We start from the raw sequence: 27,077 nt of genomic DNA on the forward strand, positions 1-27,077 counted from the left end.
CCAGCATGTCATTCTGCTCTTCCTAAGGAAAAACCAGTTTCTAACAGCAGAACCTAATTTAAGATTTGATAATGCCCTGAAGATGTCAAACCTCATCAGTGTCCTTGCCAAGCGAGACAATGAGCGTATACATTCAAATAACATCCACCTCTTTCCTTGATTCAGTTACCATTCAATTTCTGCATCAGCATTCATACTTCCATGTCAAAATGTAGCCTGGTAGGTTCTTCATGGGAAAGCAATGCCACAGAATTTATGAAACCACTGTTTTGTTCTGTTTTATTGGCTGTGATTTCATTTTAAAAGAACATTGTATCATTTCCCCATATCATGCAAGAGGAAGCAGCAGGGACATAACAAATGGAATTCACATTCACAAAGTTCTCTACTTTGAACAGTTTTCTGTCTGTTTGGAGAGTACTGCATGCATCAGAAAGCAAGCTGGGGAGAAGTCCTACTAGAAAATGCATGGCTATGTTGAATTTTGTTCCGTGTGGATGTGACAGAAGGAGAGAAAACAAATTTCTAATCACAGTACTAAAATACTTTACTAACTCAGTGCATGAAGAAACAGTTCTCTTGACAACATATACCCAGAACAGATACAGATAACTTGCAGATACATAAGACATAACATCTGAGCTCACAACACCTAACTTCTGACAATGCTTAATCTAGCACAGTAAGCTTGCCAAAAACATGTATTCAACAACATTTGCCTTTCTGGATGAAGCAGATGGGATGGGAGGAGACTTAAACCAGCATATGAGACTAGAAACACAAAGGAACTCCAAAGTGATTCGGCACATGATCTTGTATTTTGTTTTGCTTGTCTCAAACAGAAGAGTAGCATTCATAATTTATATTGCAGTCTGATTTAATATGGCTTTCTCTAAATATACGTGTGAGTTCACAAGGTCAACGGCACATTTTACCCTCCAGAGGTGGAGAGGCCCTTTTTACTAACCAATGTGTTCTCGAAGCTGTGAAGAAAAATGGCTGAAGTGCCTAGCCACCAACCTTTCTGTGTGAATAAAAACTAGATTAAAACCCAAAAGACCTGATTTACCTGAGATAGAACAGACTGGTGATGAAATGAAACAGTGACATGGAAAGAGATATTCAGAATCCAAACAATGAATCATGCTTCTCTTTGGTCTGAAGTGCTTCAACACCTGCTTGAGTGTTGAGTGGGAAACTGTCTGAGACAATGCTTCTCACATCCATAGGTGAGCCAGAGGTGTCTGTGTCCCATGTTGCCAGATGAGAGTGGGAAAGAAAATGGGAGGTTAAGAGAGAGGAGAGTGCCTGCTCTGGAGTCTGTTCGGTATGGCTTAGGCACTTCACGGACAGAGGAATGAGTTTAGAAGAGGTCCAGAACTCATGCAAGGTGCCTGAAGTTATGTGAGGTAAAACCAAATGAAATCTGCCAAGCACCTGTGGTAGATCTCCTGTGGTGGTTTCTGAAAACGTCTGCACTGAAAACTGTGAGCTATCAGCTCATGCCTGGCTGACCTCTGCCATGGAACGTGGCAAGGGAGGTCTGCTCTGGGGGTGGAGAGCTCTAGAGGGTGTGAGGTTGTAGAAGTGCTGATATGGCTGGGCTGGGAAGTTCCCAAGACAAAAAAGAGTTAGTAAGCATTATTTAATAGATAACTTACTAAACTACCTTCCCTTTCCCTCCTGCTTTTGTTGGCATCAGGCCTACAAACTCAGTACAGAGCTCTGCGGGGTTTGGATTCACAGGTTAACACACCAAAAAAACCCAAACCAAACCAACCAAACCCCACAACCAAAACAAAAAAAAAAACCCAAAACCCCACCAAACACCTTCCTTCCTCTGTCCTCTCCCCTTCTTATCCTCATCTTCCCCACGTGTGCACACACATGCACATCAAGCCACCAGGGAGACAAAAAACCCAAACAAATAACTGACAATACCATTCTGCAAGGAGGATACCAGATAGAAAGTTCTGGCTCTATGTCAAGAACAGTAGTTGGCTATCTGAGGAAGTGAGCTAGGAAAAGAATCATAGAATCAGTCAGGGTTGAAAAGGACCACAAGGATCATCTAGTTACAACCTCCCCTGCCATAGGCAGAGACACCTCACACTACATCAGGCTGGCCAGAGCCTCATCCAACCTGGCCTTAAACACCTCCAGGCATTGGGCTTCAACCACCTCCCTGGGCAACCCCTTCCAGACTCTCACCACTCTCATGGTGAAGAACTTCTTCCTAACATCCAGTCTGAATCTGCCCATTTCTAGGTTTGTTCCATTCCCCCCAGGTCCTATCACTACCTGATATCTTAAAATGTCCCTCCCCAGCTTTCTTGTAGGCCCCCTTCAGATACTGATAGGTCACAATAAGGTCACCTCAGAGCCTTCTCCTCTCCAGACTGAACAGCCCCATCTCCCTCAGTCTCCCTGCATAGGAGAGGTGCTCCTATGGTCAATAACCAAGTGCTAAGCAAAGCAAAAGGAGCTCGCCCTTCCTTCCTTCCTTCCTTCCTTCCTTCCTTCCTTCCTTCCTTCCTTCCTTCCTTCCTTCCTTCCTTCCTTCCTTCCTTCCTTCCTTCCTTCCTTCCTTTCTTTCTCTCTTTCTTTCTCTCTTTCTTTCTCTCTTTCTCTCTTTCTTTCTCTCTTTCTTTCTCTCCTTCTTTCTTTCTCTCCTTCTTTCTTTCTCTCTTTCTTTCTCTCTTTCTTTCTTTCTTTTTCTTTCTTTCTTTCTTTCTTTCTTTCTTTCTTTCTTTCTTTCTTTCTTTCTTTCTTTCTTTCTTTCTTTCTTTCTTTCTTTCTTTCTTTCTTTCTCTCTTTCTCTCTTTCTCTCTTTCTTTTTCTTTCTCTCTTTCTCTCTTTCTTTCCAGAGTTCTTCAGTGCAAGGCCAGGGGAGGAGTCATGAGCAGATGTGTTTCAGCAGGGATGTGTTTCTGTGGGTTCTTCTTAACGTGTTAGAGGACACAGACCGCAGAGATTACTCACAAGATTTCAAAAGTATTGATGTCAGTGTGTCAGGATGATCTGGGACAAAATATCTGGATACCAATGAGTGGCTGGGGCAAAGAGGCAGCTTACACCTTCTAATTTCCAGGAGTGTTGGATTTAGTTCCCTCCCGGGCAGCAGCACATCAAAAAGAGCTCCTGCTTTTGTGGTGGAGAATTTTCAGTTCTCTGGGGCTTGCTTAAATAGACTCAGATCACTAGCTGCTGAATTTGCATGGGGTGAGTAAGATGCTCTCCCTAGAAAATGGTGAATTGCTCAATATTGCTATCCTATACCAAAGCACTGCTGCAGAGATAAAGAGTGCTCTGGGTCATTAAAGTCTCAATGGGGAAAACACACATCTTACTTTAAACAAAAGTTAGGCCTGAAAAAAAAATCACTGACATTATGCCAAAGAGTAAAACCTGCCTTCTTTCTCCTCTGGGAAGCTCTTGGCAGCCTACACTTCAATGTGTCTCATTTGTGGATTTAGACTGAAGTAAGTTGCATCTTCAGCAGCTGGTTCTGACTTGTAGATCAGTCAAACCTCCTCAGACTTCACCTCACATCTAGTAGGAACTTATGATTGAAGTTATTTGTGAAGAAGCAAGGACTATTACACCTGAATAAGAACTGGGTGAAGAAAGCAAAGTTAGTTTCTTCTCTGCCACAATGTTTTTTGCTGTTATGAGGGATGCTGCTAAAAGGCACAGAGTTCACAAGCTTAATCTGGATCTTTCCAGGACCATGGATAACACTTAGGACACATCACTGACTTCAAGAAGTGGGGAGGGGGCAGGACACAGCTGCAAAAACAAATGGAAAGTCCATTCTGCAAGCACTGCTGGGAGTGGGACAGATGAATATGGTACTGGGCAGAAAGATGAAGATTAGCTAATCAGAGCGGTCTGTGTACTTGGTCATTGCCTTCTAAGTGGTTGGGGAGGTCCTCTCTCAGAGCATCATGCACTTTCCTGTGATTTCAGTTCTCTGTATAGCAACTCTGTAGTCAAATGTGCTCCTTCAGTTAAGTTTATGGCTCGTTCCCAAAGTAACATGACTCTTGCTCAGATTCTGAGGCATATATACTTCTACAAGTATATCTAAGGGAAGATGACTCACTTCTTCCACAGTCCTGAGTGGTCAGCTGTGTAACTCATGCATTATTTGTCTTCCAAAAGATCTCTTACTTATGCCAGTGATGGAACTGAAACTGGAAAGTTCTTCTTCCAGGGAAAACCAGAGATATTCCTGGCAAGGACAGATGTGCTCAACAAGAAATGGGCAGTGTGAACCAATCAACAGGAATGTTAAAAACAATGACTAGTAATTATCTCTAAAAAATAACAGAAAGAGAAATAAAGAAAGTTAAAGAGGCCATTGTCCACACTTTTTGAGCACTCCTGCTTAGGACAGGAATGCACATGAGGCTGTTCCTTTTCTATCCTTAATGCACAGTTGCCTTATTTAACATACATAGTACTATGGCTTATAATAAAAGTTGTGTAGTCTGCAGCTTTTTAAATCTTTACATCCATTCAGAGGCGTCTACTGGGTGTGACTATGTACAAAAAAAGGAATGGATGAGTCTTGCAGAGGAAGGGAGGGGAAGGGAAAGAGGCAGTCGGAAAGGAATGGGAAGCAAAGGGAGCGGTAGAGGGCAGAAGTGGTGGAGCCTGCATGATGGATGGCAAGACTGTAAATCCCCATTGGGCAAAAGAGAAATCCTTTGCAGTACTGTGTATGCCCATCTAACAGTCTGCCACTGTTACTTCTTGAACATGTCCTGCAGGGGCCCCGGTAGATATTTGATGACTGTGTTTAGAATGCTCTCATCTTCCTCCTCCTCCTCATCCCCACAGCCAGGAGGGATTGCCTTCTTTGGGCGTGTCAGGCTCCCTTCAGCATTAGCTTCCAGTGTGGCCTGGGCCTCTGCCTCCTTCTCTTCTTTCTTCTTTATCCCATACTGCAGGGGAGAGATAAGACATTGTTAAGTCACCCAGTGAGCAAGATGAGTGATGAAGCCACGGTGCCTCACACTCTGCAGTATGAACAGCACTGTCAGCAGCCTGAGCTTGCACTTTTACACAGACATCCAGATTACCTATCCTAACAAAGCCCAGTGAATGGATGCCTCTCACAAAACCAGATGGTCAGATGCTCAAATTACTCAAAACAAGCACAGGAGTGAATCTGGGACTACACAGCCATGGGCCTAGCAAAGATGATACAAAATCTATGTTAACAAACTTTTGGGGTGGCATTCTACTGGTTTCTCCTCTTCTTATGTTTACAAGTCTGATACTCCATCATCCACAACGATTTCAAAACCCCATCTGCAGCATTTTGCACTAAAGGTTCATGGATGTGTTAGAATTCCAGGGAAAACAACTATCAATAGTAGAAAGCGAACAGGACAGGGGAGACAGGCAGACTGCAGAGAAAATTTCCATCTTTGTAAGGGGAAAACCAAAACCAAACCAAACAAACAAAAAAACCCTTCTGGCCAAGAGAGCCAATGGCATCCTGGGGGGCACAAGGAAAAGTGTGTCCAGCAGGACTAAGGAGGTTCTTCTATCCTTCCACTCTGCCCTAGGAGACCACACCTGCAATACTGTGTCCAATTTTGGGCTCCCCAGTTCAGGAGAGACAAGAATCTGCTGGAAATTGTCCAACAGAGAGCCATGAGAATGACTGGGGGATTTGAGCATCTCCCCTACAAAGACAGACTGAGAGCCCTGGGGCTGTTTAGCCTGGAGAAGAGAAGGCTGAGAGGCTGATCAATGTGTACAAATATCTGAGGGGCGGGGGTCAAGTGCCTGGGGACAATCTCTTTTTGGTGATCAGCAGCAATAAGCCAAGAAGCAACAACTACAGACTGAGACAGAGAATGTTTCAGCTCAAGACGAGGAGAAACTTCTTTACAGTGCCCTGGAACAGGCTGCCCAGAGAGGCTGTGGAGTCTCCTTCTCTGGAGGCTTTCCAAACCCACCTGGATGCATTCCTGTGTGAACTATCCTAGGGAATCCTGCCTTGGCATGGGAGTTGGGCCTGAAGATCTCTGGAGGTCCCTTCCAGCCTCTAAGGTTCTGTGATGCTGTGATTCTGTTAAAATGACAGGTTTAGGTATTCTGATGTGGCAGATGCACTACACAGACTCGTTCCTTTTCTCTTGGAATAACTGGGACAGAATGAAAAGAAACATTTATGAGAAACTTTGTACTTCCTCACTGAACTCTGCACTTCTTCCATGTTTCAGAAACATGAAACAATTATGTCTGTGCAAAGTAATTAGTATTTTCAGCACTATGGAACTGCTGAACAGACACGAAGCAGGTGTTCTTTTAATTACTTTCTGTCTAAAAAGTAAAACATCCATTGCTGCTGTTATGACTTTCTAATTTCAAAGGGCCATTCGGTTTGATGAGGAATTCCTAAACCTCTCTGAGCAAAGGCAGTATTTTTGCTTTGTTTCTCCATCCTCATTAAGATTGAAACCAGTAACATAACCCCACCTCGCCCTCAGCTCTCTATATCAACTCCTTCAAGCCAAAATGTCCAATTAAGGATATGTCTGATGACTTTTATACCTAGTGGGTGCCAGCCACATCAGATTTCATGGGAGACATGTTCAAGACAGATGACATCTGAGGCAAAGGAAGCATTTGATCAACTTGCAGCAAGAGGGCTGAACACCACAAGGAGGATCCATCACAAGGCCAGCAAGCACCACAGGGGCAATGACATACATTGCTAGGCTGTGGACAGTCTGGCTAGCTGATACTCTCTCTCAAGTCACAGGTAGGTGTTTCTAGGTGATTCTCAGTGTGCTGGTTTGAGGCTAATTGGAATATTTTAGGGAGAGAAATTACAGCATCACAGAATCATAGAATCAGTCAGGGTTGGAAGGGACCACAAGGATCAGCCAGTTCCAAACTCCCTGCCCACAGCCTCATCCAGCCTGGCCTTACACACCTCCAGGCATGGGGCTTCAACCACCTCCCTGGGCAACCCATTCCAGCCTCTCACCACTATCACAGTGAAGAACTTCCTCCTCATGTCCAGTTTGAATCTCCCCACCTCCTCTTTGTTCCATTCCCCCTAGTCCTGTCACTACCTGAAATTAGATCATTGGCTGTGAAAAGAAAAATATAGTAATGTCTATATTACCCATTTGTTCTGCTGAGAGACATAAGTAGTCAAAATACAAGATAAGGCATTCACTTCTCAGTTCTCACTTAATTCTTCAGTCTGTGTGTCTGGTAGCATGTCATCTTGGCTCCTTTGCATGAAACCTATGTAACAGATCTAACAATTTTTCCTCTAACCTCCTTATCACAGAATCATAGAATCAATCAGACTGGAAAAGACCTCCAAGATCATCCACTCCAACCTAGCACCCAGCCCTACCCAATCAACTAGACCATGGCCACAGGAAGCTGTAGAACACAAACTAGCACTCTAATAGGACAGAGGAAAGCTGGACAATTATATAGAGTCATAGAATGGTTTAGGTTGGAAGGGACCTCAAAGATCATCCAGTTCCAACCTCCCGCCATAAGCAGGGACACCTCCCACTAGAACAGGTCACTCAAGGCCTCATCCAACCTGACCTTGAACACCTCCAGGCAGGGAGCAGCCACAACTTCTCTGTGCAACCTGTGCCAGTGTCTCACCACCCTCACTGCAAAGAACTACTTCCTAACATCCAGATTAAATCTCCCCTCTGCCAGTTTAAACCCATTCCTCTTCATCCTGGCATTAGAAGACCTTGTAAATAGTCCCTCCCCAGCCCTTTGGATACTGGAAGGCCATTACAAGGTCTCCTTGAAGCCTTCTCTATGCTGTAGAGCCCCAACTCTTTTAGCCCGTGCTGATAGCAGATGTGCTCCAGCCCTCTGAGCATCTTTGTGGCCTCCTCTGGACTGGCTCCAATAGTTTCATGTCCTTCTTGTGCTGGGGGCTCCAGAACTTCACAAAGGACTCCAGGTGGGGTCTCAGGAGAGCAGAGTAAAGGGGCAGAATGCCCTTCCTTGCCCTAGTGGTCATGCTCTTTTGATGCACTGTACCTCTCAGCCTGAGCTGACATGCTTCCTCATGAAGCCTCTGTTAGCTGGTCTCAGACCTTAGCTCTTACAAGATACAGCCATTCTTTAGGGGGTAGCTGCAGGATGGGGCAATACACAGCCTGGAAAGACATTTTTCACTATCAAGGGCACTGAGAAAAGCCAGATTCTGCTGTTGCAGCATACCAGCACAACTGCCAAATGGAGAAATTAATCCTTCTTGCTTCCTGTGTGTGTAGTGATACTGCAACATGCAGAAACAAGATGGTTTGTCCTAGTACATAGGTACTGTCCACAGACAAATTTACTTGGGACAGAAATGGGCTTCTCTTGGAGAAAAAAAAGACCATTGTCTTCAAAAGAGCAATGCACCAAAAGCAGTTTTCATAACAGAGAATCTCTTTTTTTTCTGAGGATTTACTGTTGCACCTGAACTGTTGGAAGGGGTCCAGGGAGGGGGCCATGAAGATGATCAGAGGGATGAAGCATCTCTCACTATGGGGACAGGCTGCAAGAATTGGCACTGTTCAGCCTGGAGATGGGAAGGCTCTGGAAAGATCTTAGTGGCTTCCAGTACCTGATGGGAGGTACTACAGGGAAGCTGGGAAGGGAATTTTTACAAGAGCTTGTAGTGATGGGATGATGGGGGATGGCTTTAAGCTGGAAGAGGGCAGATCTAGACTGGCTATTAGGAAGAAATTCTTACAGTGAGGGTGGTGAGACACTGGAACAGGTTGCCCAGAGAGAGTGTGGATGCCCCCTCTCTGAAGGTGTTCAAGGCCAGCCTGAAGAGGGCCATGAGCAACCTGGCCTAGTGGTAGGTGTCCCTGCCCATGGTGGTGCGGGGTTGGAACCAGATGATCTTTATTAGGGTCTCTTGCAGCCCAAACCATTCTGTGACTCTATGATTCTGTGATTCCATTTAAACTTGGTGGTACTTTGTAATGCTTTACATGAATCAAGACGTAAGGCTGTAGAGGTTCTTAGGTGAATAAACCAGCACTTTCCACTTCTGAAATGTCACAGTTTGAAATTGCTCCAGGGGAAATCAAACTGTAGCAAGGAAAGCCCTAATAGGAGCAAAATATTGTTTTAAAGGTACCTTGGTGACTTCCTATGAAATCTTTCAGTTGAGACCAACAAATAACTTTTGTAAGCTGTAGAATTTGGCAGCCTTTTGTTAAAAGGTAACTGAAACTAACGAACCTTTTTGGTGCTTTAGGCACCGTATTTGGGAGAGGGATTGGGACTATCATACACAGGATCACTCAGGGACTCCTTTTCTCAAAGCCTGAAGGTGGGTTTTTTTCTGTCTTAAAATATTAACACTAAATCAGAACCTCATAGTGTAGGTAATCACAGGATCACAGGATCACAGGGTATTAGGAATTGGAAGGGATCCAAGGAGATCATTGAGTCCAACCCCCCTGCCAGAGCAGGACCACACAATCTAGCTCAGATCACACAGGAACACATCCAGAGAGGCCTTGAAAGTCTCCAGGGAAGGAGACACCACAGCCTCTCTGGGGACCCTGTTCCAATGCTCCGTGAGCCTTACAGTAAAGAAGTTCCCCCTTGTGTTGAGGTGGAACCTCCTGTGCTGCAGCTTCCATCCATTGCTCCTTGCCCTATCCCAGGGAGCAAGTGAGCAGAGCCTGTGCCCCTGCTTCTGACCCCCAGCCCTCAGATGTTTATAAACATTTATTAAATCCCCTCTCAGTCTTCTCTTCTCCAGACTAAAAAGCCCCAGGTCCCTCAGTCTCTCCTCATCAGGCATGCCCACCAGTCCTCTAATCATCCTCATGGTCCTCTGCTGGACCTTCTCCATCAGATCCCTGTCTGGGTACTTTAGACTTTGTATGACTGTCAAACTGGTCATGAGGCTGAACTTGTATTTGTATGCAGCATTGTTGCTTATTGGTAATCTCAGTCTGCAGGTGAGACAGGGAGGAGGCTTTCTCAGCCTCTAAGGATTTGGGGTATTCTAGGGATATCCTGTATCATGTTCTTATTGCTTTGCCTTCTGAGCATGTACTGGGTCCTGATCAGGACTACACAGGGGTTTAACAAGAATAGCACCTGAAAGGGGGCCAGTCTGACCCTCCCTTTATTCCTTGAAATTTAAGCCTGGTCATGTACTGTTAGAATTATGCAGACTGCATCAGATAGCTCAGCCATCACAGAATCACAGAACACACCTGGTTGGAAGAGACCTCCAAGCTCATCCAGTCTAACCTTTGACACAGCACTGAAGGGTCAACACTAAACCATATCCCTAAGCACCATGTCCACAGGCTGCTTAAACACCTTCAGGGACAGTGACTCCACCACTGCCCTGGGCAGATCATTCCAATGGTGGACTTGATGATCTAGGAGGTCTCTTCCAACCTTGGTGATACTGTGATACTGTAATATTTCATAACCTTTTCAGTGAGGAAATATTTCCCAAGATCCAGTCTGAACATCCCCTGGTGCAGCCTGAAACCATATCCTCCAGTCCCATTGCTTGTCACCAAGGAGAAGAAGCTGCCCCCTTCTCACTCCAGCCTCCATTCAGGCAGTTGAAGTGAGCAATACAATCTCTGCTCAGAATCCTCCAGGCTGAACAATCTCAGCTCCCTAAGCCACTCCTCATAGGCTACGTGCTCCAGGCCCCTCACAAGCCTCTCTGAGCTTCTCTGGAGATGCTCTAGCACCTCAATGTCATTCTTGTAGCGAGGAGCCCAGAAGTGGACACAGTATTTGAGGTGTGGTCACACCAGTGCTGAGTACAGGGGCATGATCACCCCCTGTTCCTGCTGGCCACAGTGTTTCTAGTACAAGCCAGGACACCACTGGCCTTCTTGGCCACCTGGGCACACTGCTGACTCATGTTGAGTGGACTATCAACTAATACACCCAAATCCCTCTCCAAGTTGCAGCTTTCCAACCACACATCCCCAGTTCTGTAGCTTACCATAGGGTTGTTGTGATCCAGGTGGAAGACCTGGCACTTGGTTTCATTGACCCTCACACGGTCTAATCTGTCTAGATCTGGCTGTAAACCCTCCCTACCCTCTAGCAGACCAAACACCCACCTGGCTGGCCTCCTCTAAAAATGTACTGGGGGTGCACTCAGTCCCCTGCTCCAGATCATTAACAAAGATACTGAAGAGGGCAGGTCAGCAGTGAGCCCTGGGGAACACCACTGGTGACTGGATGCCTGCCAGACTCAGCTCCACTCGCCACCACTCTCTCAGGCTGCCCGTCCAGACAGTTGTTCATCCAGTGCACAGTGCACTTCTCCAAGCCTTGTGCCATGAGTTTCTGAAGGAGAATGCTGTGGGAAATGGTGTCAAAGGCTTCATGTGCTAGTTTGAAGCAGGCTAGAATGTTTTGGTGAGAAGAACTAGATTACAGGCTGTGGAAAGAAAACAGTGGTGATGTCTACTTCGCTCACAGGCTTGCTGAGAGGTATAGGAACAAGACATAAAAACATTAGATACTCACTCTCACTTGGGCTGCTGCTGCGGCTGCTGGCTGAGCTGCATCTCTCTAACCTCACCCTCCATTTTGGGCTAACCCACTTTGCTTCCTAAACTCTTGGCTGAATCTCCATTCTTACTTGGGACTGGGGTAAGGTTGAGAGGGGTAGAGGGAAGGTGAAGAGGTGGTTGAGAGCCCCTCCTGGGGACTCAGGTTTCGGGGGGGGGAGTTGTGTTTCTGTATTACCTTTCACCTTGTCTATTTCTGTCTATAACTGTATACACTGTAAATATCTGCTTGTGTATTGTGCTAGCTGTAAATATAAGCTTCATTCATATTTCCAGAGCTGGCTGAGACTAGTCTGGGCGACTTTCTAAGGTGTGGTGGGGCAGAGAACACCCAAACCATCACATTTTACTAAAGTCCACAGCACTTCCCTCGTCCCCTAGGCAGGTCACCTCCACTCAGGTCAAGCAAGCAGAACCTGCCTTTCACAAGGCCGTGCTGACCTGGCCCGACTGCCTGTCTGCCTTGTGTGTACTGCGTGGTGGAACTCAGGATGACAAGGACTCACAGCCTGCCACAAGGATAGCCGTGCAAATTGCTGTCTGTGACAGACAAGGAGAGGTAAGAGACGGAGTGCTGAGCGTCTCAGCCACTGCCGCGCCCCGGCTGTGTGTGCGCCGGAGTGTTCTTATCACCATATGCTGCTGCACAGCTCTGCAGGCGAGGGCCCTGCCACGGAGTTAGCAGGAGAGGGCTCATTAATAAGGGAAAAGAGCAAGGTGTGGTGGAGGGGCACATAGGCCCAAATGGCCCTGTTTACAAGTCTATTCTTGCCTGGACATGTTTTCCCCCCAAAAGGTGTTTTCCTATCTAAACCAGGGGAAAAACAAGTTTGGGGGGACAAAGGAGCACAGTGGGACTGGTGCCTCCGAGTCTGGGCTGCCTGCTTGCAAGGTTGAAGTAAACACATTGTGTAAGCTCACGCGCCTAGGGTGGGGATCCACCTGAGCCCTGTCTATATTTGGGGGTACCAGACCCCTGGATTTCACCTTATTTGGCACATTTTGGCCTGCTGCCAGACCCTTATTGGACAGAATTGTGGCCAAGGACCATCAATCTTGGGTCCATATCCCATGAAAGGGGCAATTCAGTGTTCCTGCCACCCTCCTCCACCCGCCGCTCCTAGCCGCTTTGTCGCTTTTGGGGACCACTGCTGCTGCATTCCAGCCCACAGCACTTCGCACCAGCCCAGGGAATAACCGACCAAGGCGCTCCTGGCCAGCCGCCGCTCCAGCCCATCGTTCCCAGCTCGACTGTGCCCGTGGACTCCCTCAGACAGCGCGCCCCAATAATGCCCGAACTGAACTATTCAGACCCACGAGGGTCAACGATGTGGCTTTGTCACACACATTTGGGACCACCGAGACTGTGACTCCAGCCAGTGAGTAACTGAGCAATCTCGATTTGAGAGATTGCTTAGACTTTCAGTGATTTTACCAGTGGCACTTTCCTGCCACAAGACTCTCTACCCAAAACCTTTCCAAACCTCTATCTAAGTCCTGCTGTAAATAGACATTCTGTAAAGTAATTTCACAACCGCATACAAAGCACTTGTGTGGGTTAACTGTATATAAGTTTGGGGAAGGGGGGGAATTCCTTTTGTATATAACATTAAATTATTTAAAAATCTTTTAAATTCGGCCTGATATCTAATCCCCTAAAACCCAAACAAACCCCTTTCACACCACAAGGCAAAGGCTGGAAACTGCAGTCCTCAAAGACGCTGCTCAGTTGTATGCGAGCGAAAGCGGAGCGCAGCTCAGGAGAGAGGTGGTAGAAGGAGGGCAGGCAGGACAGCTAAGCTTTGACAAGGGGAAGCTGTGGATATATGAGCAGCTTCTGCTTTGCGCCCTCTCTGTCCCAGAGCGGACCCTGCCGAGCCATCTCCCCAGGGGCCAGGAGAGATTTTCAGCAAGTCTTCAGCAGAGGTCGTTTGTAGATATGGCTTCTGTCTTTTCAGTCCTTTGCCTCATCTAAGGCTCCCCAGTTCAGGAGGGACAGGTTTTCTACTCCAAAGAGTCCAAGGGAGGGCTACGAAGATGATGAAGGGGCTGGAGGACTACACTATGAGGAGAGGGCTGAGGGGCCTGGGGCTGCTTGGTTTGTTGAAGAGATGACTTAGAGGGGATCGTGGCCTCTTCTCCCAGGCAACCAGCAATAGAACAACAGTCTCAAGTTGTGCCAGGGGATGTGTAGGCTGGATGTTAGGAGGAAGTTGTTGGCAGAGAGAGTGATTGGCATTGGAATGGGCTGCCCAGGGAGGTGGTGGAGTCACCATCCCTGGAGGTGTTCAAGAAAAGCCTGGATGAGGCACTTAGCGCCATGGTCTGGTTGATTGGGTAGGGCTGGGGGATAGGTTGGAATGGATGATCTTCGAGGTCTCTTCCAACCTGGTTGATTCTATGATTCTATGATCAATGTTAATAAATATCTGAGGGCAGGGGGTCGAGAGATGGTGCACAAACTCTTCTCAGTTATGCTCTGTGATAGGACAAAGGGTAATGGGTATGAACTACAGCAGAGGAGGTTCCACCTCAGCATGAAGAAGAACTGTAAGGGTGACAGAGTCCTGGAACAGGCTGCCCAGAGAGGTTGTGGAGTCTCCTTCTCTGGAGGCTTTCAAGATTTGTCTCTGTGTGACCTGAGCTAGATTGTATGGTCCTGTTCTGGCAGGGGGATTGAAATTGATGATCTATGGAAGTCCTTTCTAACCCTTAACATCCTGTGCTCTTGTGATCCCATATCCCTAGAAGCTGCCTATTGCTGCATGTGCCTTGCTCCATTTTGCTATGTCAGGCTTTCAGCTCTGTCAGAATCACAGCCACTCCTCTCTCTCTCCATTCATCATCTGTCTTGCTATAGGTTTCCCAGCATGTGTTTCAGTCTAATCCTCTGCTTCTTTCAGATGGCTTCCATGGCAGGAAGACAGATGCCTGCACTTCTCCACGTGCAATGAGATGCAGGTGTGGATTTCAAAGACCTCCTCTGATCTTTGTTGGCCTCCTATCTTCATCTTCTTCTGGTAACACTGGAGAAATCAGTCAGCCCCTTCCACCTGCCCCTTGGCAACATCACTTCCTGAGAAGCACACATCTTTTTTCCATTCTGATTATCTGTGGGATTCAACACATTCCTGTGGGAACACTTAACTGCCCCCAGCATCCAAGAGCAGTGCTGCCCAAATCAATAGCTATGAAAGCTGCTTTCCTGCTGCCTCACAGTGGAGATAGTAGAAAATAAAGTGCTGCTCTCCTGAGCAGATCTGTAGTTAACAAGCCTTGCCTCTTTACCTTGGCTGCTTGCTGTTTGAATAACATCAAGTGAAAACCATAGCTGTATCTGCTCCCCGAATGCAGAGGACACTGTGGATTTGCTGCAGACTCAGACCAAGGGCAATCTTTCTGTTGGTCTGAATTGAGGTAGGACCATCTGTACATGGTTAGAAAAGAGAAATGGGAAGCAGGTTTTTACTTGACCCACTTTGGATGCTGACTCAGTCCTGAAGCAAACTGCTCAGTGCTCTGGTGTCTGGAGTATGCTAGGTCATTCCAGCCACAAAATCACAGAAACATTCAGGTTGGAAAAGACCCTCAGGATCACCAAGACCAACCATTATTCCTGCTCTATAGGGTGCACCTTAAACCATAACCCCAAGCACCACATCCAGACAACTTTTGAACACATCCAGGGTTGGTGACTCCACCACCTCCCTCTGCAGCTCATTCCAGTGCCTGACCACTCTTGCCGGGAAAAAAATCATAGAATCATAGAATAGAATCAACCACGTCGAAGATCATCCAGCCCAACCTAGCACCCAGCCCTAGCCAGTCAACTAGACCATGGCACCAAGTGCCTCATCCACTCTTTTCTTGAACACCCCCAGGGATGGTGACTCCACCACCTCCCTGGGCAGCCCATTCCAATGGCAAATCACTCTCTCTGTGAAGAACTTCTTCCTATACTTGATATTTCCCAATGCCCAGGCTAAACCCACACAGTGGCCACCACAGGCCGTTCCCTCTTCTTCTATCACTATTTAACTGTGAGTAGAGATCAGCAGCAGCTTCTCCACAATGTCTTTTCAGGTAGTTGTAGACAGCCACAAGGTCTCCCCTCAGCCTCCTCTTCTTCAAACCCAGCTCCCTCAGTCACTCCTGTAAGATTCAGTCTCCAGGCCCTTCCCCAGCTTCCTTGCCCTCCTCTGCACTCACTCCAGCACCTCCACATCCCTCTTGTCATCAGGTGCCCAAAACTGCACATGATACTCGAGGTGTGGTGTCACCAGAGACGAGTACAAGGGGACAATTACCTCCCTTCTCCTCCTGGACACAGCATTTTTAATCCCAGCCAGGATGTCAGTGAGTTTCTTTGCTACCTGGGCACACTGCTGGCTCATATTGAGTTGTTTGTTTACTACAACCTCCAGGTCCCTTTCAGCCAGACAGCTTTCCAACCACACTGCCCCAGGCCTGTATTGTTGCTTGGGGTTGTTGTGGCACAAGCCCAGGACCTGTCATTTGGTCTTGTTGAAGCTTTTGCCATTGACGTTGGCCATGGATACAATCTATCCAAGTCCCTCTGTTGAGTCTCCCTTACCTCCTGCAGATCAACACTGCCACCCAACTTGGTGTCATCTGCAAGCTTACTGCTGACACACTCTGTGTCTCCAACAAGTTCATCAATAAAGATTTCAAACAGAAGTGGTCCCAACACTGAGCCCTGGGGGACACCACTTGTAATCAGCTGCCAGATGGATTTAACTCCACTAACCACCAGCCTTTGGGCCCTTCCATCCAATACACATCCTGGAAAGATATTTTTCACTATCAAGGGCACTGAGAAAAGCCAGATTCTGCTGTTGCAGCATACCAGCACAACTGCCAAATGGAGAAATTAATCTTTCTTGCTTCCTGTGTGTGTAGTGATACTGCAACATGCAGAAACAAGATGGTTTGCCCTAGTACATAGGTACTGTCCACAGACAAATTTACTTGGGACAGAAATGGGCTTCTCTTGGAGAAAAAAAAAGGCCATTGTCTTCAAAAGAGCAATGCACCAAAAGCAGTTTTCATAACAGAGAATCTCTTTTTTTTCTGAGGATTTACTGTTGCACCTGAACTGTTGGAAGGGGTCCAGGGGAGGGCCATGAAGATGATCAGAGGGATGAAGCATCTCTCACTATGGGGACAGGCTGCAAGAATTGGCACTGTTCAGCCTGGAGATGGGAAGGCTCTGGAAAGATCTTAGTGGCTTCCAGTACCTGATGGGAGGTACTACAGGGAAGCTGGGAAGGGAATTTTTACAAGAGCCTGTAGTGATGGGATAATGGAGGATGGCTTTAAGCTGGAAGAGGGCAGATCTAGACTGGCTATTAAGGAAGAAATTCTTACAGTGAGGGTGGTGAGACACTGGAACAGGTTATAGAATCATAGAATCAACCAGGTTGGAAGAGACCTCCAAGATCATCTAGTCCAACCTACCACCCAGCCCTAGCCAGTCAACCAGACCATGGCACTAAGTGCCTCAGCCAGGCTTTTCTTGAAGACCTCCAGAGATGGCAACTCCACCACCTCCCTGGGCAGCCCATTCCAATGCCAATCACTCTCTCTGCCAACATCTTCCTCCTAACATCCAGCCTACACCTCCCCTGCTACAACTTGAGACTGCGTCCCCTTGTTCTGTTGCTGGTTGTCTGGGAGAAGAGACCAACCCCCATCTGGCTGCAACCTCCCTTCAGGTAGTTGTAGACAGCAATGAGGTCACCCCTGAGCCTCCTCTTCTGCAGGCTAAACAAACCCAGCTCCCTCAGGGGTTGTTTAGCCTGTTTAGCCTGCTGCCCAGAGACAATGTGGATGCCCCACCCCTGTCAAAGGCTTTTCTAAAGTCTAAGTAGACAAAGTCCACAGCCCTTCCCTCATCCTGCGGCCAGGTTATCTTGTCAAAAATGTCTCTATGCCACTTCAACATCCAGGCAGTTTAAGCTACTATTTGTGAACAGATTTACTACTCCTTGAGAAGCAAGATTCCATGAGAAAGAATAGGAATAGGTATCAGATATTGTTGGGGTGTTTTTAGATTTATCAGCAGAAAACATGTTGGAGGTTTTTTTTAGTCTGTGATTTCAAGTATGTTAATTTGCTTTCTCTCATGGACAGCAACATCCATGCTAGAACAACATCATACTGCACAATGGTCAGCCTCAGTGAGAGGGAATGAGGTATATAAAGTTTCATTAATGGAGGTAATCAAATTAAAAGCAAAGACTTTTAATCTTGTAATCAGAAAAGAAATCTCTACAGCAAGCAAAAAAGATCTGGCTTGTGAAGAAGAGCATAGGGTCAGAGGCTCCCAAATACTGATTTTAGGTTACCTGGAGAGCTGAGTGCAATCACCACACTGACTCATGACCACAGGGACTAAGATCTGTACTGTACATACTGTACTTATGAGTGTGTTAGGTCCTTTGGAAAAATCCCTCCTCCAGAACATAACCAACAGCTTCCATTACAAAAATCTGGGTCAATTCTATTCAAAGCAGCTGAGGCAGAGCAAGAAGAAAGAAAAGTTACTTATTCCACACTAACAATTACACTTTAATTGCCTACAGGTTACAGTGAAAATTTCATTTTGCTCCACCATAACCAGGATGGGGTAAAGCTGCAGATGGTTGCCATGAGAAGAGAGGCATTTTCCAGTGATGCAGTGATGATTCATTTTCCAGTGATGCTCTCTAAGCCACAGCATGATGTGGTTTCCTGTGCTTTTAATGCATGCTTTTGACAAGAAAAACTTCCCAGAAGCCAATGGCAGGGACCTGGAAAGGCACAAATGCAGTTTTCTGTGTAAGTTTAGAAGAATGTATGCTCTGCCTCTGCATCTGACAGCTTAAATACATAGGATATAACCTATGTTTATGGATGCACTTTACAAGATCAGAGCATAGAGCATAAGCTGTCTTCCCTCCTTGCTGTCTCCTGCAATCTATTGCTTTGCCAGATGAAAGCCTTCCTTTGAGTACAAGACTGGTAAAAATAATTCCCCAGGATGCTGCAGTAATTTAGACTAGATATAAATCTTTCTTTTAGATACCCTCTGCTTAACATATGTGAAAACCTCTTTTTTTCGTTATTTTCTCCCACTTAAAAACAGTAATTTTACATTCACAGATTCACAGAACCTTAGAGGTTGAAAGGGACCTCCAGAGATCTTCAGGTCCAACTCCCATGCCAAGGCAGGATCCCCTAGGGTGGTTCACACAGGAATGCATCCAGGTGGGTTTGGAAAGCCTCCAGACAAGGAGACTCCACAGCCTTTCTGGGCAGCCTGTTCCAGGGCTCTGCCACCCTGACTGTAAAGAAGTTTCTCCTCATGTTGAGCTGAAACCTTCTCTGTCTCAGTTTGTAGCTGTTGCTCTTTGACTTATTACTGCTGATCACCAAAAGGAGATTATCCCCAGGCACTTGACCCCCACCCCTCAGGTATTTGTACACGTTGATCAGATCTCCTCTCAGCCTTCTCTTCTCCAGACTAAACAGCCCCAGGGCTCTCAGTCTGTCTTTGTAGGGGAGATGCTTAAATTCCCCAGTCATCCTCGTGGCTCTCCATTGGGCTCTCTCCAGCAGGTCCCTGTCTCTCCTGAACTGGGGAGCTCAAAATTAGACACAGTATTGCAGGTTTGGTCTCCCTAGGGCAGAGTAGAGGGAAGAAGAGCCTCCCTAGACCTGCTGGACACACTTTTCCTTGTGCCTCCCAGGCTGCCATTGGCTCTCTTGGCCACAAGGGCACATTGCTGTCCCATGCAGAACTTACTGCCCACCAGCACTCCAAGGTCTTTTTCCATGGAGCTGCTTTCCAGCAGGGCAGCCCCAATCTGTACTGGTGCCTGTTGTTATTCCTCGCTACATGCAGCACCCTGCACTTGTCCTTCTTGAGCTTCATGTGCTTTGCCTTGGTCAGCACACGGCCTGCCCAGATCTCATTGGATGGTAGCACAGCTTGAGAAGTTTCAGCCACACACACTCCCAGTTTTGTATCATCAGGAACTTGCTGAGGGTGCACTCAAAGTCCTCATCCAGGTCACTGATAAAGACATTGAACAAAACTGGACCCAATACTGATCCCTGGGGAACACCACTGGCCACAGGCCTTCAACTTGACTCTGTGCCACTGATGATAACCCTCTGAACTCTGCAGTTGAACCAGTTCTCATCCATCTCACAGATCACACCTCATGAGCCTATCTATGAGGATGTTATGGGACACAGTCTCAAAAGCCTTGCTGAAGTCAGGGTAGATGGCATCTGCAGCTTTGTGTCACCTACCCATTGGTCACAGTATCATAGAAGGCTGTCAGGTTAGTCAAGCAGGATCTCTCCTTGCTAAATCCATGCTAGGTACTCCTGATAACCCTCTTTTTTTCCATGTGGTTAGAGATGGCCTCCAGAATGAGCTGCTCCATCACCTTTCCAGGGACAGAGGTTAGCCTGACTGGTCTGTAACACTATTTAATCTAACTTTGAAGCACTAGTCTGGTCAGCACAGGTCTGGGCTGTGCTTGTACAAGTACTCCAGTGAATGAGGAGGAGTTCATTGTCTTACAGTATGAAGTATGATGAAGATGCAGATAACTGCCAAAAGAAATGTTTGTTCTATGCAGAGGGATAGGGAACTCATTGTCTGATTAGGTGACTTAGAATTATTATCTTCCTGCATTGCTAACTTTGCACTTGCTCATAATTACATGGCCTTGCTCATCACAAGCACTTTGGCAGACTGAAGGCTGAAGTCAGATGACATTGAGAGGCTGCACCCTAAAGAGCTCTCTGCATATGATCTCTTTGCAAATCTCTGGGGCAGCCTAATCAACTCCAAAATGAGATTTTAGGAAAAAAGACCTGCATGTCAGTCTTGTTGCATTCATTTGTCTGCGCACAGCATCTCTTGCTAGAGTGAACTTGAGATGTCTGCGGTATTTTGTACGCTAAAAAAGTGTCCTTATGTAGTGTACAACCAGCAAAGAAAAGGTGCACATAAAAGAGCTCATTGTGGCAGATCCAGAAGGAGCTTATATCATAGAATCATAGAATCAACCAGGTTGGAAGAGACCTCCAAGATCAGCCAGTCCAACCTATCTCCCAGCCCTGTCCAATCAAGTAGACCACAGCACTAAGTGCCTCATCCAGGCTTTTCTCAAACACCTTCAGGGACAACAGCTCCACCACCTCCCTTCCCTGGGCAGCCCATTCCAATGCCAATCACTCTCTCTGTGAAGAACTTCCTCCTAACACCCAGCCTATCCTCCCTTGGCACAACTTGAGACTGTGTCCCCTTGTTCTGTTGCGTAACTGAAAGTGTGCTTGAGCCAAATGTTTGTTCCCTGTTGTATTTCAGCACTGTGAGGGATGGTTGTATTAATTGCACTCTTCAATTAGCAGATGTGAGAGAAATGGAAAATGCAAATTTCTATATAAATAAAGACAACAGACAGCAAATATTTAACAAGGCCAAGTGCAGGGTTCTGCACTTTGGACACAACAACCCCAAGCAGTGCTACAGGCTGGGGACTGAGTGGCTGGAGAGCAACCAGGAAGAAAGGGACCTGGGGGTACTGGTAGATAGTAGCTGAAGATGAGGCAGCAGTGTGCCCAGGTGGCCAAGAGAGCCAGTGGCATCCTGGGCTGCATCAGGAACAGTGTGGCCAGCAGGACAAGGGAGGTTATTCTTCCCCTGTGCTCAGCACTGGTCAGGCCACACCTTGTGTCCTGTGTCCAGTTCTGGGCTCCTCAGTTCAAGAGAGATGTTGAGGTGCTGGAATGTGTGCAGAGAAGGGCAACAAAGCTGGTGAGGGGCCTGGAGCACAGCCCTGTGAGGAGAGGCTGAGGGAGCTGGGGGTTGTTTAGCCTGGAGAAGAGGAGGCTCAGGAGTAACTTCATTGCTGTCTGCAACTACCTGAAGGGAGGTTGTAGCCAGGTGGGGGTTGGTCTCTTCTGCCAGGCAACCAGCAATAGAACAAGAGGACAAAGGCTCAAGCTGTAGCAGGGGAGGTCTAGGCTGGATGTTAGGAGGAAGTTGTTGCCAGAGAGAGTGATTGGCATTGGAATGGGCTGCCCAGGGAGGTGGTGGAGTCACCATCCCTGGAGGTGTTGAAGAAAAGCCTGGCTGAGGCACTTAGTGCCATGGTCTGGTTGACTGGCTAGGGCTGGGTGCTAGGTTGGACTGGATGATCTTGGAGGTCTCTTCTAACCTGGTTAATTCTATGATTCTATGATATTAGTTAATTGTTATAAAAGAGAACAAAAATATCCTGAAATATGAGAAGAGAGCCAACTAACAGTCCTAGATATAAAAGGAGCATTTGTATCACCACTCTTGAGCATCCTGGAGATCACTCTGGAAGAAAAACAGTCCCCTACACTCCCATTGAGGTATGCATCTGCACTTCTTTTCCCTCAGCTTTCTGTGTGACCTATATGAGAGAGAATTAATTTTATTTCTTGGAGGGCAGAGAACATCAGTAAGATCTACCCTTCTGAAAGGGCTGCAGTGAGAGAGTCTGCTGTGAAACACAGTCATTGCTTTTAATGATCACAGAATCATAGAATCAACCAGGTTGAACAGACCTCCACGATCATCCAGTCCAACCTAGCACCCAGCCCTGTCCAATCAAATCAGTGATGATACACTGAAATATAGCAAGTTGCTTCCATTTTGTTCTCATAAGGTTATTCTATCCTCAGTAAGTCCCCTGCATTGATAGGACAAGTTTGACAGGACATCAAGGCCTCCTCAGACTTTTCACTAAGTATTTATTTTCTTCTTCAGTAACCTACACCAATGTTTTCAATGCTGACTTTGCTGACAGCACAAGACAATGTAATGCTGCAATAGCAAGAGCTCAGGAAAGATTAGTTAGGTGATTATCTTTAGTTCTTGCTGTGAGGCTATTGAATTTTTGTCATCAACTCCCTGAGGACTCTTCTGTGTGGAATAAATCCTGCTATACCCCATTATGGCTAGGATCTAATTAGCACGCTCACCCCAACAGTACATCTTTAGAGACCAAGTCATTGCCACAAGGTCAGAGCCAAGATTCAATAAAATCAAAAGTAGTTAATCAATTAGTTTCAAACCTTTGGCATACACTTCCTTCTGAAGTGCAAAAAGTACTTCTCGATCCCATTAGCTGGCAAAAGAGAGGAGAATTCTGACATCAAAATGCTTTTGAAATGAGAGGAACATTTCGATACCCAAAAAGAGCAAGCAATAAAGTATGAATGCTTATTCACATAGAGTGGTGGCAATGGGAAGGGACCTCCCAGGATCATTGAGTCCAACCCACTCTGCCAAAGTCAGGTCACCTAGGGCAGGCCACACAGGAACACATGCAAGTGGATCTTGAAAGATTCCAGAGAAGGAGGCTTCACAGCCTTTCTGGGATGCCTGTTCCAGTAAGGAAGTTTTTCCTCATGCTGACATGGGACTTCCTGTGTTCCAACTACTGCAGTGCTTCCTTGTCCTATCACAGGAAAATGCATAGAGCCATAGAATCAACCAGGTTGGAAGAGACCTCCAAAGCCATCCAGTCCAACCTAGAACCCAGCCCTGTCCAATTAACCAGACCATGGTACTAAGTGCCTCATCCAGGCTTTGCTTGAACACCTCCAGGGACGGTGACTCCACCACCTCCCTGGGCAGCCCATTCCAATGCCAATCACTCTCTCTGCCAACAACTTCCTCCTAATGTCCAGCCTAGACCTCCCCCAGCACAACTTGAGACCCTTGTTCTGTTGGTGGTTGCCTGGGAGAAGAGACCAACCCCACCTGGCTACAGCCTCCCTTCAGGTAGTTGTTCAGGGCATGCTGTAGCCCTTCACAGGGACAGGGTAAAATGGAGGACAAATCATCTATTTTTCTCTAGGCCATTTTGATTTGGCTCCCCTTTTTATAATTCAAGCTCATTTTCTTGGTTCTATAAGGGACTGTAGAAATCATGTCTGTAGTGAACGAATGTTGTTAAGGGAGAACATCTGATGCACCTTAACAAACCAGCTGAATGGCACTAATGATGTTGCAGTGATAGAGGGACTCACCCAGGATCTACAGTGCTGCAAATCTAGAGGATTGCTGCCACCTGTGAACATCCACTGCATGATAGAATTGCCACCATTGCACCAGCCTGAAAAGAGCTTGAGCTGATAGCTCCAAACTCACATTAGGGATGAGGTGCTGGCTCACATTTCTCCCAGGCAGAATCAACTGTTGACCTTTTCTCCTTCTTCCCTTTGCCCAGCTGCCGTCAGAGAATAGATGTGTGGTGTTGTCAGCAATATGTGAGCAGGAGTAGGCCCCATGAAGCTGACAACTCACATCTCTGCACATCTAAAGGCAGAGATGAACCTTGCACAGAAGAGTTTGATGACGTTACTCTACCTTCGCCATAGGCAATCCTTTGTTTTACAGCAAAAGGACAAAGGAGTTTCACCTCACTCCCACCAGCTTCTATTTACCTTTTAAGCAAGGAAAGGACCCTTCTCAAAGGAGAGCAGTTACTATGACAATTTCCAAATGTTCTTCAATGCTTGGTTGTGACCTGTAGCTTTTCTTGCCCTCTCAAGTATATGGAAGACCTCATAGCAATTCAGACCTGAAAAAATGGGACTTCTTGGTGAGTGGAGGCATTCATTCTCCAGATAGTGAGCCAGAGTGGGAGTCACTAGGCTGTTTTATTTCTCTCAGTCTGACTGGGTGCTTTTTTCCTAACACAGCAACAAATAGGTTCTTTCGCAAGGGAATGCTGATGCATTGCCGATGCATTGCCATCTTCAGTTCAAAAAGCAGAAGCTCTGAGTACTCACTTGTGTCATGTGTTACACAATCACTCAGAATCACAGAAATATCCAGGTTGGAAAAGCCCCTCAGGATCACCAAGTCCAACCTAGAACTCTACTCTACAAGATTCACCTTAAACCATATCCCTAAGCAGCATATCCAAACGACCCTTTAAACACATCCAGGGTGAATGACTCCACCACCTCCCTGGGCAGCTCATTCCAGTCCCTGACCACTCTCTCCATGGACCACTTTTCCCTAATGTCCAATCTAAGCCTCCTCAGCCTCAGCTTGAGGCCATTCCCCTTTGTTCTATCTCAAATTGCCTGTGAGAAGAGACCAGCAGCAGCCTCTCCACAACGTCCCTTCAGATAGCTGTAGACAGCAATGAGGTCTCCCCTCAGCCTCCTCTTTTTCAAACTAACCATCCCAGCTCTCTCAGTCACTCCTCATGAGATTTATTCTCTAGGCCCTTCACCAGCCATGCTCCTCCAGCTAGGCAAGGGAAGGCAGGCTCTCTTCTTGTAGCATCTGAGCACTTGTAGCATCATTAACGAGACTTACAGTACTCCTGGGGGCAGAGGGAGGGTGAGAGGTAGAACTTACACTGAAATTGAACCCTGGATGACATGAAGTGACAGGAAGAGCTGGAAGAAAACTTGTCAGTAATCAAGCCTGCCCTTGAATGTGACTGCACACATTGAAACCATGCTCAGCTGGTCATGTTGTTTCATGCTTCCAATCACTATTTAGTACCTTCCTGTAGTCCTGCCTAAAACATTTATGGATGCCTAATATGAACAAATTAACTCATGAACCAGTAGCTATCATGTCAGAAGCTTCTACCTTTTTCAGGCTGTTAGAATCATAGAATTATAGGATCACAGAATGGTCCGGGCCAGAAGAGACCTCTAGAGGTCATCCAGTCCAGTCCCCCTGCAATCAGCAGGGACATCCCCACTAGAGCAGGTCACCCAGGGCCCCATCAAGCCTCACGTTGAATGTCTTCAGGGAAGGGGCCTCAAGCACCTCCCTGGGCAACCTGTTCAAATGCTCCACCACCCTCACAGTAAAGAATTCGTTCCTAACATCCAATCTAAATCTGCTCTTCTCAAGCTTGAACCCATTGCCCCTCTCCCTGCCACTGCAGGCCTTTGTAAACAGCTTCTCTCCATCCTCCCTGTAGGCACGTACTGCCAGGCTGCTATTAGGTCTCCCTGGAGCCTCCTCCTCTCCAGACTAAACACCACCAGCTCCCTCAGCCTGTCTTCATAGCAGAGCTGTTCCAACCCTCTGATAATTTTCATGGCTCTCCTCTGGACCTGCTCAATCAGATTCATGCCCTTCCTATAATGAGGGCACCAGAACTGGTTGCAGTACTCCAGGTGAGGTCTCACCAGAGCAGAGTGAAGTGGCAGAATCTCCTCTCTGCCTCTGTTGGCCTCATTTCTTTTGATTCAGCCCAGGTTATGATTTGCCTTCTGGTCTGCAAGCTTACACTGTCTGCTCATGTGCAGCTTCTTGCCCACCAGCACCTCCAAGTCCCTTTCCACAGGGCTGCTCTCTAACACCTCATCCCCCAACCTATATTGACAGTAAGGATTGCTCCTGCCCAAGTGCAGGACCCTGCACTTGCTCTCATTGAACTTCATGAGGCTCACCTGAGCCCACTCCTACAGCCTGTCCAGGTCCCTCTGGATGACCTCCTGTCCCTCTGGTGTGTAGACACCACCACACAGTTTGGTGTCACACACAGTTTGCTGCTAATGAGAAATTATTTTCCACATGTAAAAAGAGTAATTTAAAAGACCAACTAAGGATGTACTTCACTGAAGTGCACATGAGCCCTTTTGGATCAGATGGGGGTTTGCTGTTGTTTGGTGGTTTGGAGTTTTTGGAGGGGGGGGTGTTGTTTGTGGGTGATTTCTTGTTTGTTTCATGATGAGGTTTTTGGTTGGTTGGTTGGTTTTGTTTCTTTTCTTTGTCTGTTTGACCAATGCCTCACCACATTTCAGTAAAGCCTCTGCTGATCCACATTGCTGAAAAAAAAAAAACAAACAACCAAACCTGTAATCTTTTCATGTAATAGCTTCTGCTGAGAAGGGAGGAAACCTCTTTCAAATCTCAGCATTTGCTGCTACAAAAGAAGCACTGCGTTAGTGGAAGTGCCTCTTTTGCTAATAGTAAAGTGCCTAAAGGGTGACTACCATTCAAGTACATATGGAAGCTACCACAAATGCAGCAAAGAAAAAGAGAAACCAACACTGGCAGAAGAAATAATCTTACTTCTGAGAAGACCTATAGCAATTCACATTCTTAACAGCCCCTAACATAGAAGGCCACGCCACCACCTTCCCTTCTTGGCTATGCTTTGGGAAGAGCTTCTAGCCAGCCATTGTGCTACTAAATTTACTGAGACATCCCACCTTTCTCAGTTTGATAGCTACAAGTCAGCGGAGAGAAACATAAGCCAGGGACAGAAATATATCTCCTAAGGCAGGCACCCAGGTCATCCTCCTTTGAGATCACCACTGACTCTTGAAGAAGAACTGACCCCCCCCACCACAGGTAAAAACAGACAGCAATTCAACAGCTGAAGCTTGCTAAGGCAGACCCCCTTCATTAACTTGATTATCCCTCAAATTATATCCTCAGTGATAAAATCCTGG

At 46.7% G+C, this 27,077-nt stretch overlaps 1 protein-coding gene across 6 annotated transcripts in view; it reads right to left on the reverse strand.

Annotated features, from left to right (window-relative positions):
• Positions 1 to 252: 252 nt before the first annotated feature.
• The window catches only part of CPLX1 (complexin 1), a 190,161-nt gene continuing 163,336 nt past the window's right edge, over positions 253 to 27,077 (reverse strand). For all 6 annotated transcript variants that reach the window (XM_064176774.1, XM_064176777.1, XM_064176773.1 and 3 more), the window contains exon 4: positions 253 to 4,949. In XM_064176774.1, the coding sequence (XP_064032844.1) occupies positions 4,752 to 4,949 (198 nt within the window). In that variant the 3' untranslated portion in view covers positions 253 to 4,751. The remainder of the gene's footprint in view (positions 4,950 to 27,077) is intronic.

Source organism: Pogoniulus pusillus, chromosome Z (genome assembly GCF_015220805.1).
Source record: "Pogoniulus pusillus isolate bPogPus1 chromosome Z, bPogPus1.pri, whole genome shotgun sequence".
NCBI classification, from domain to species: domain Eukaryota; kingdom Metazoa; phylum Chordata; class Aves; order Piciformes; family Lybiidae; genus Pogoniulus; species Pogoniulus pusillus.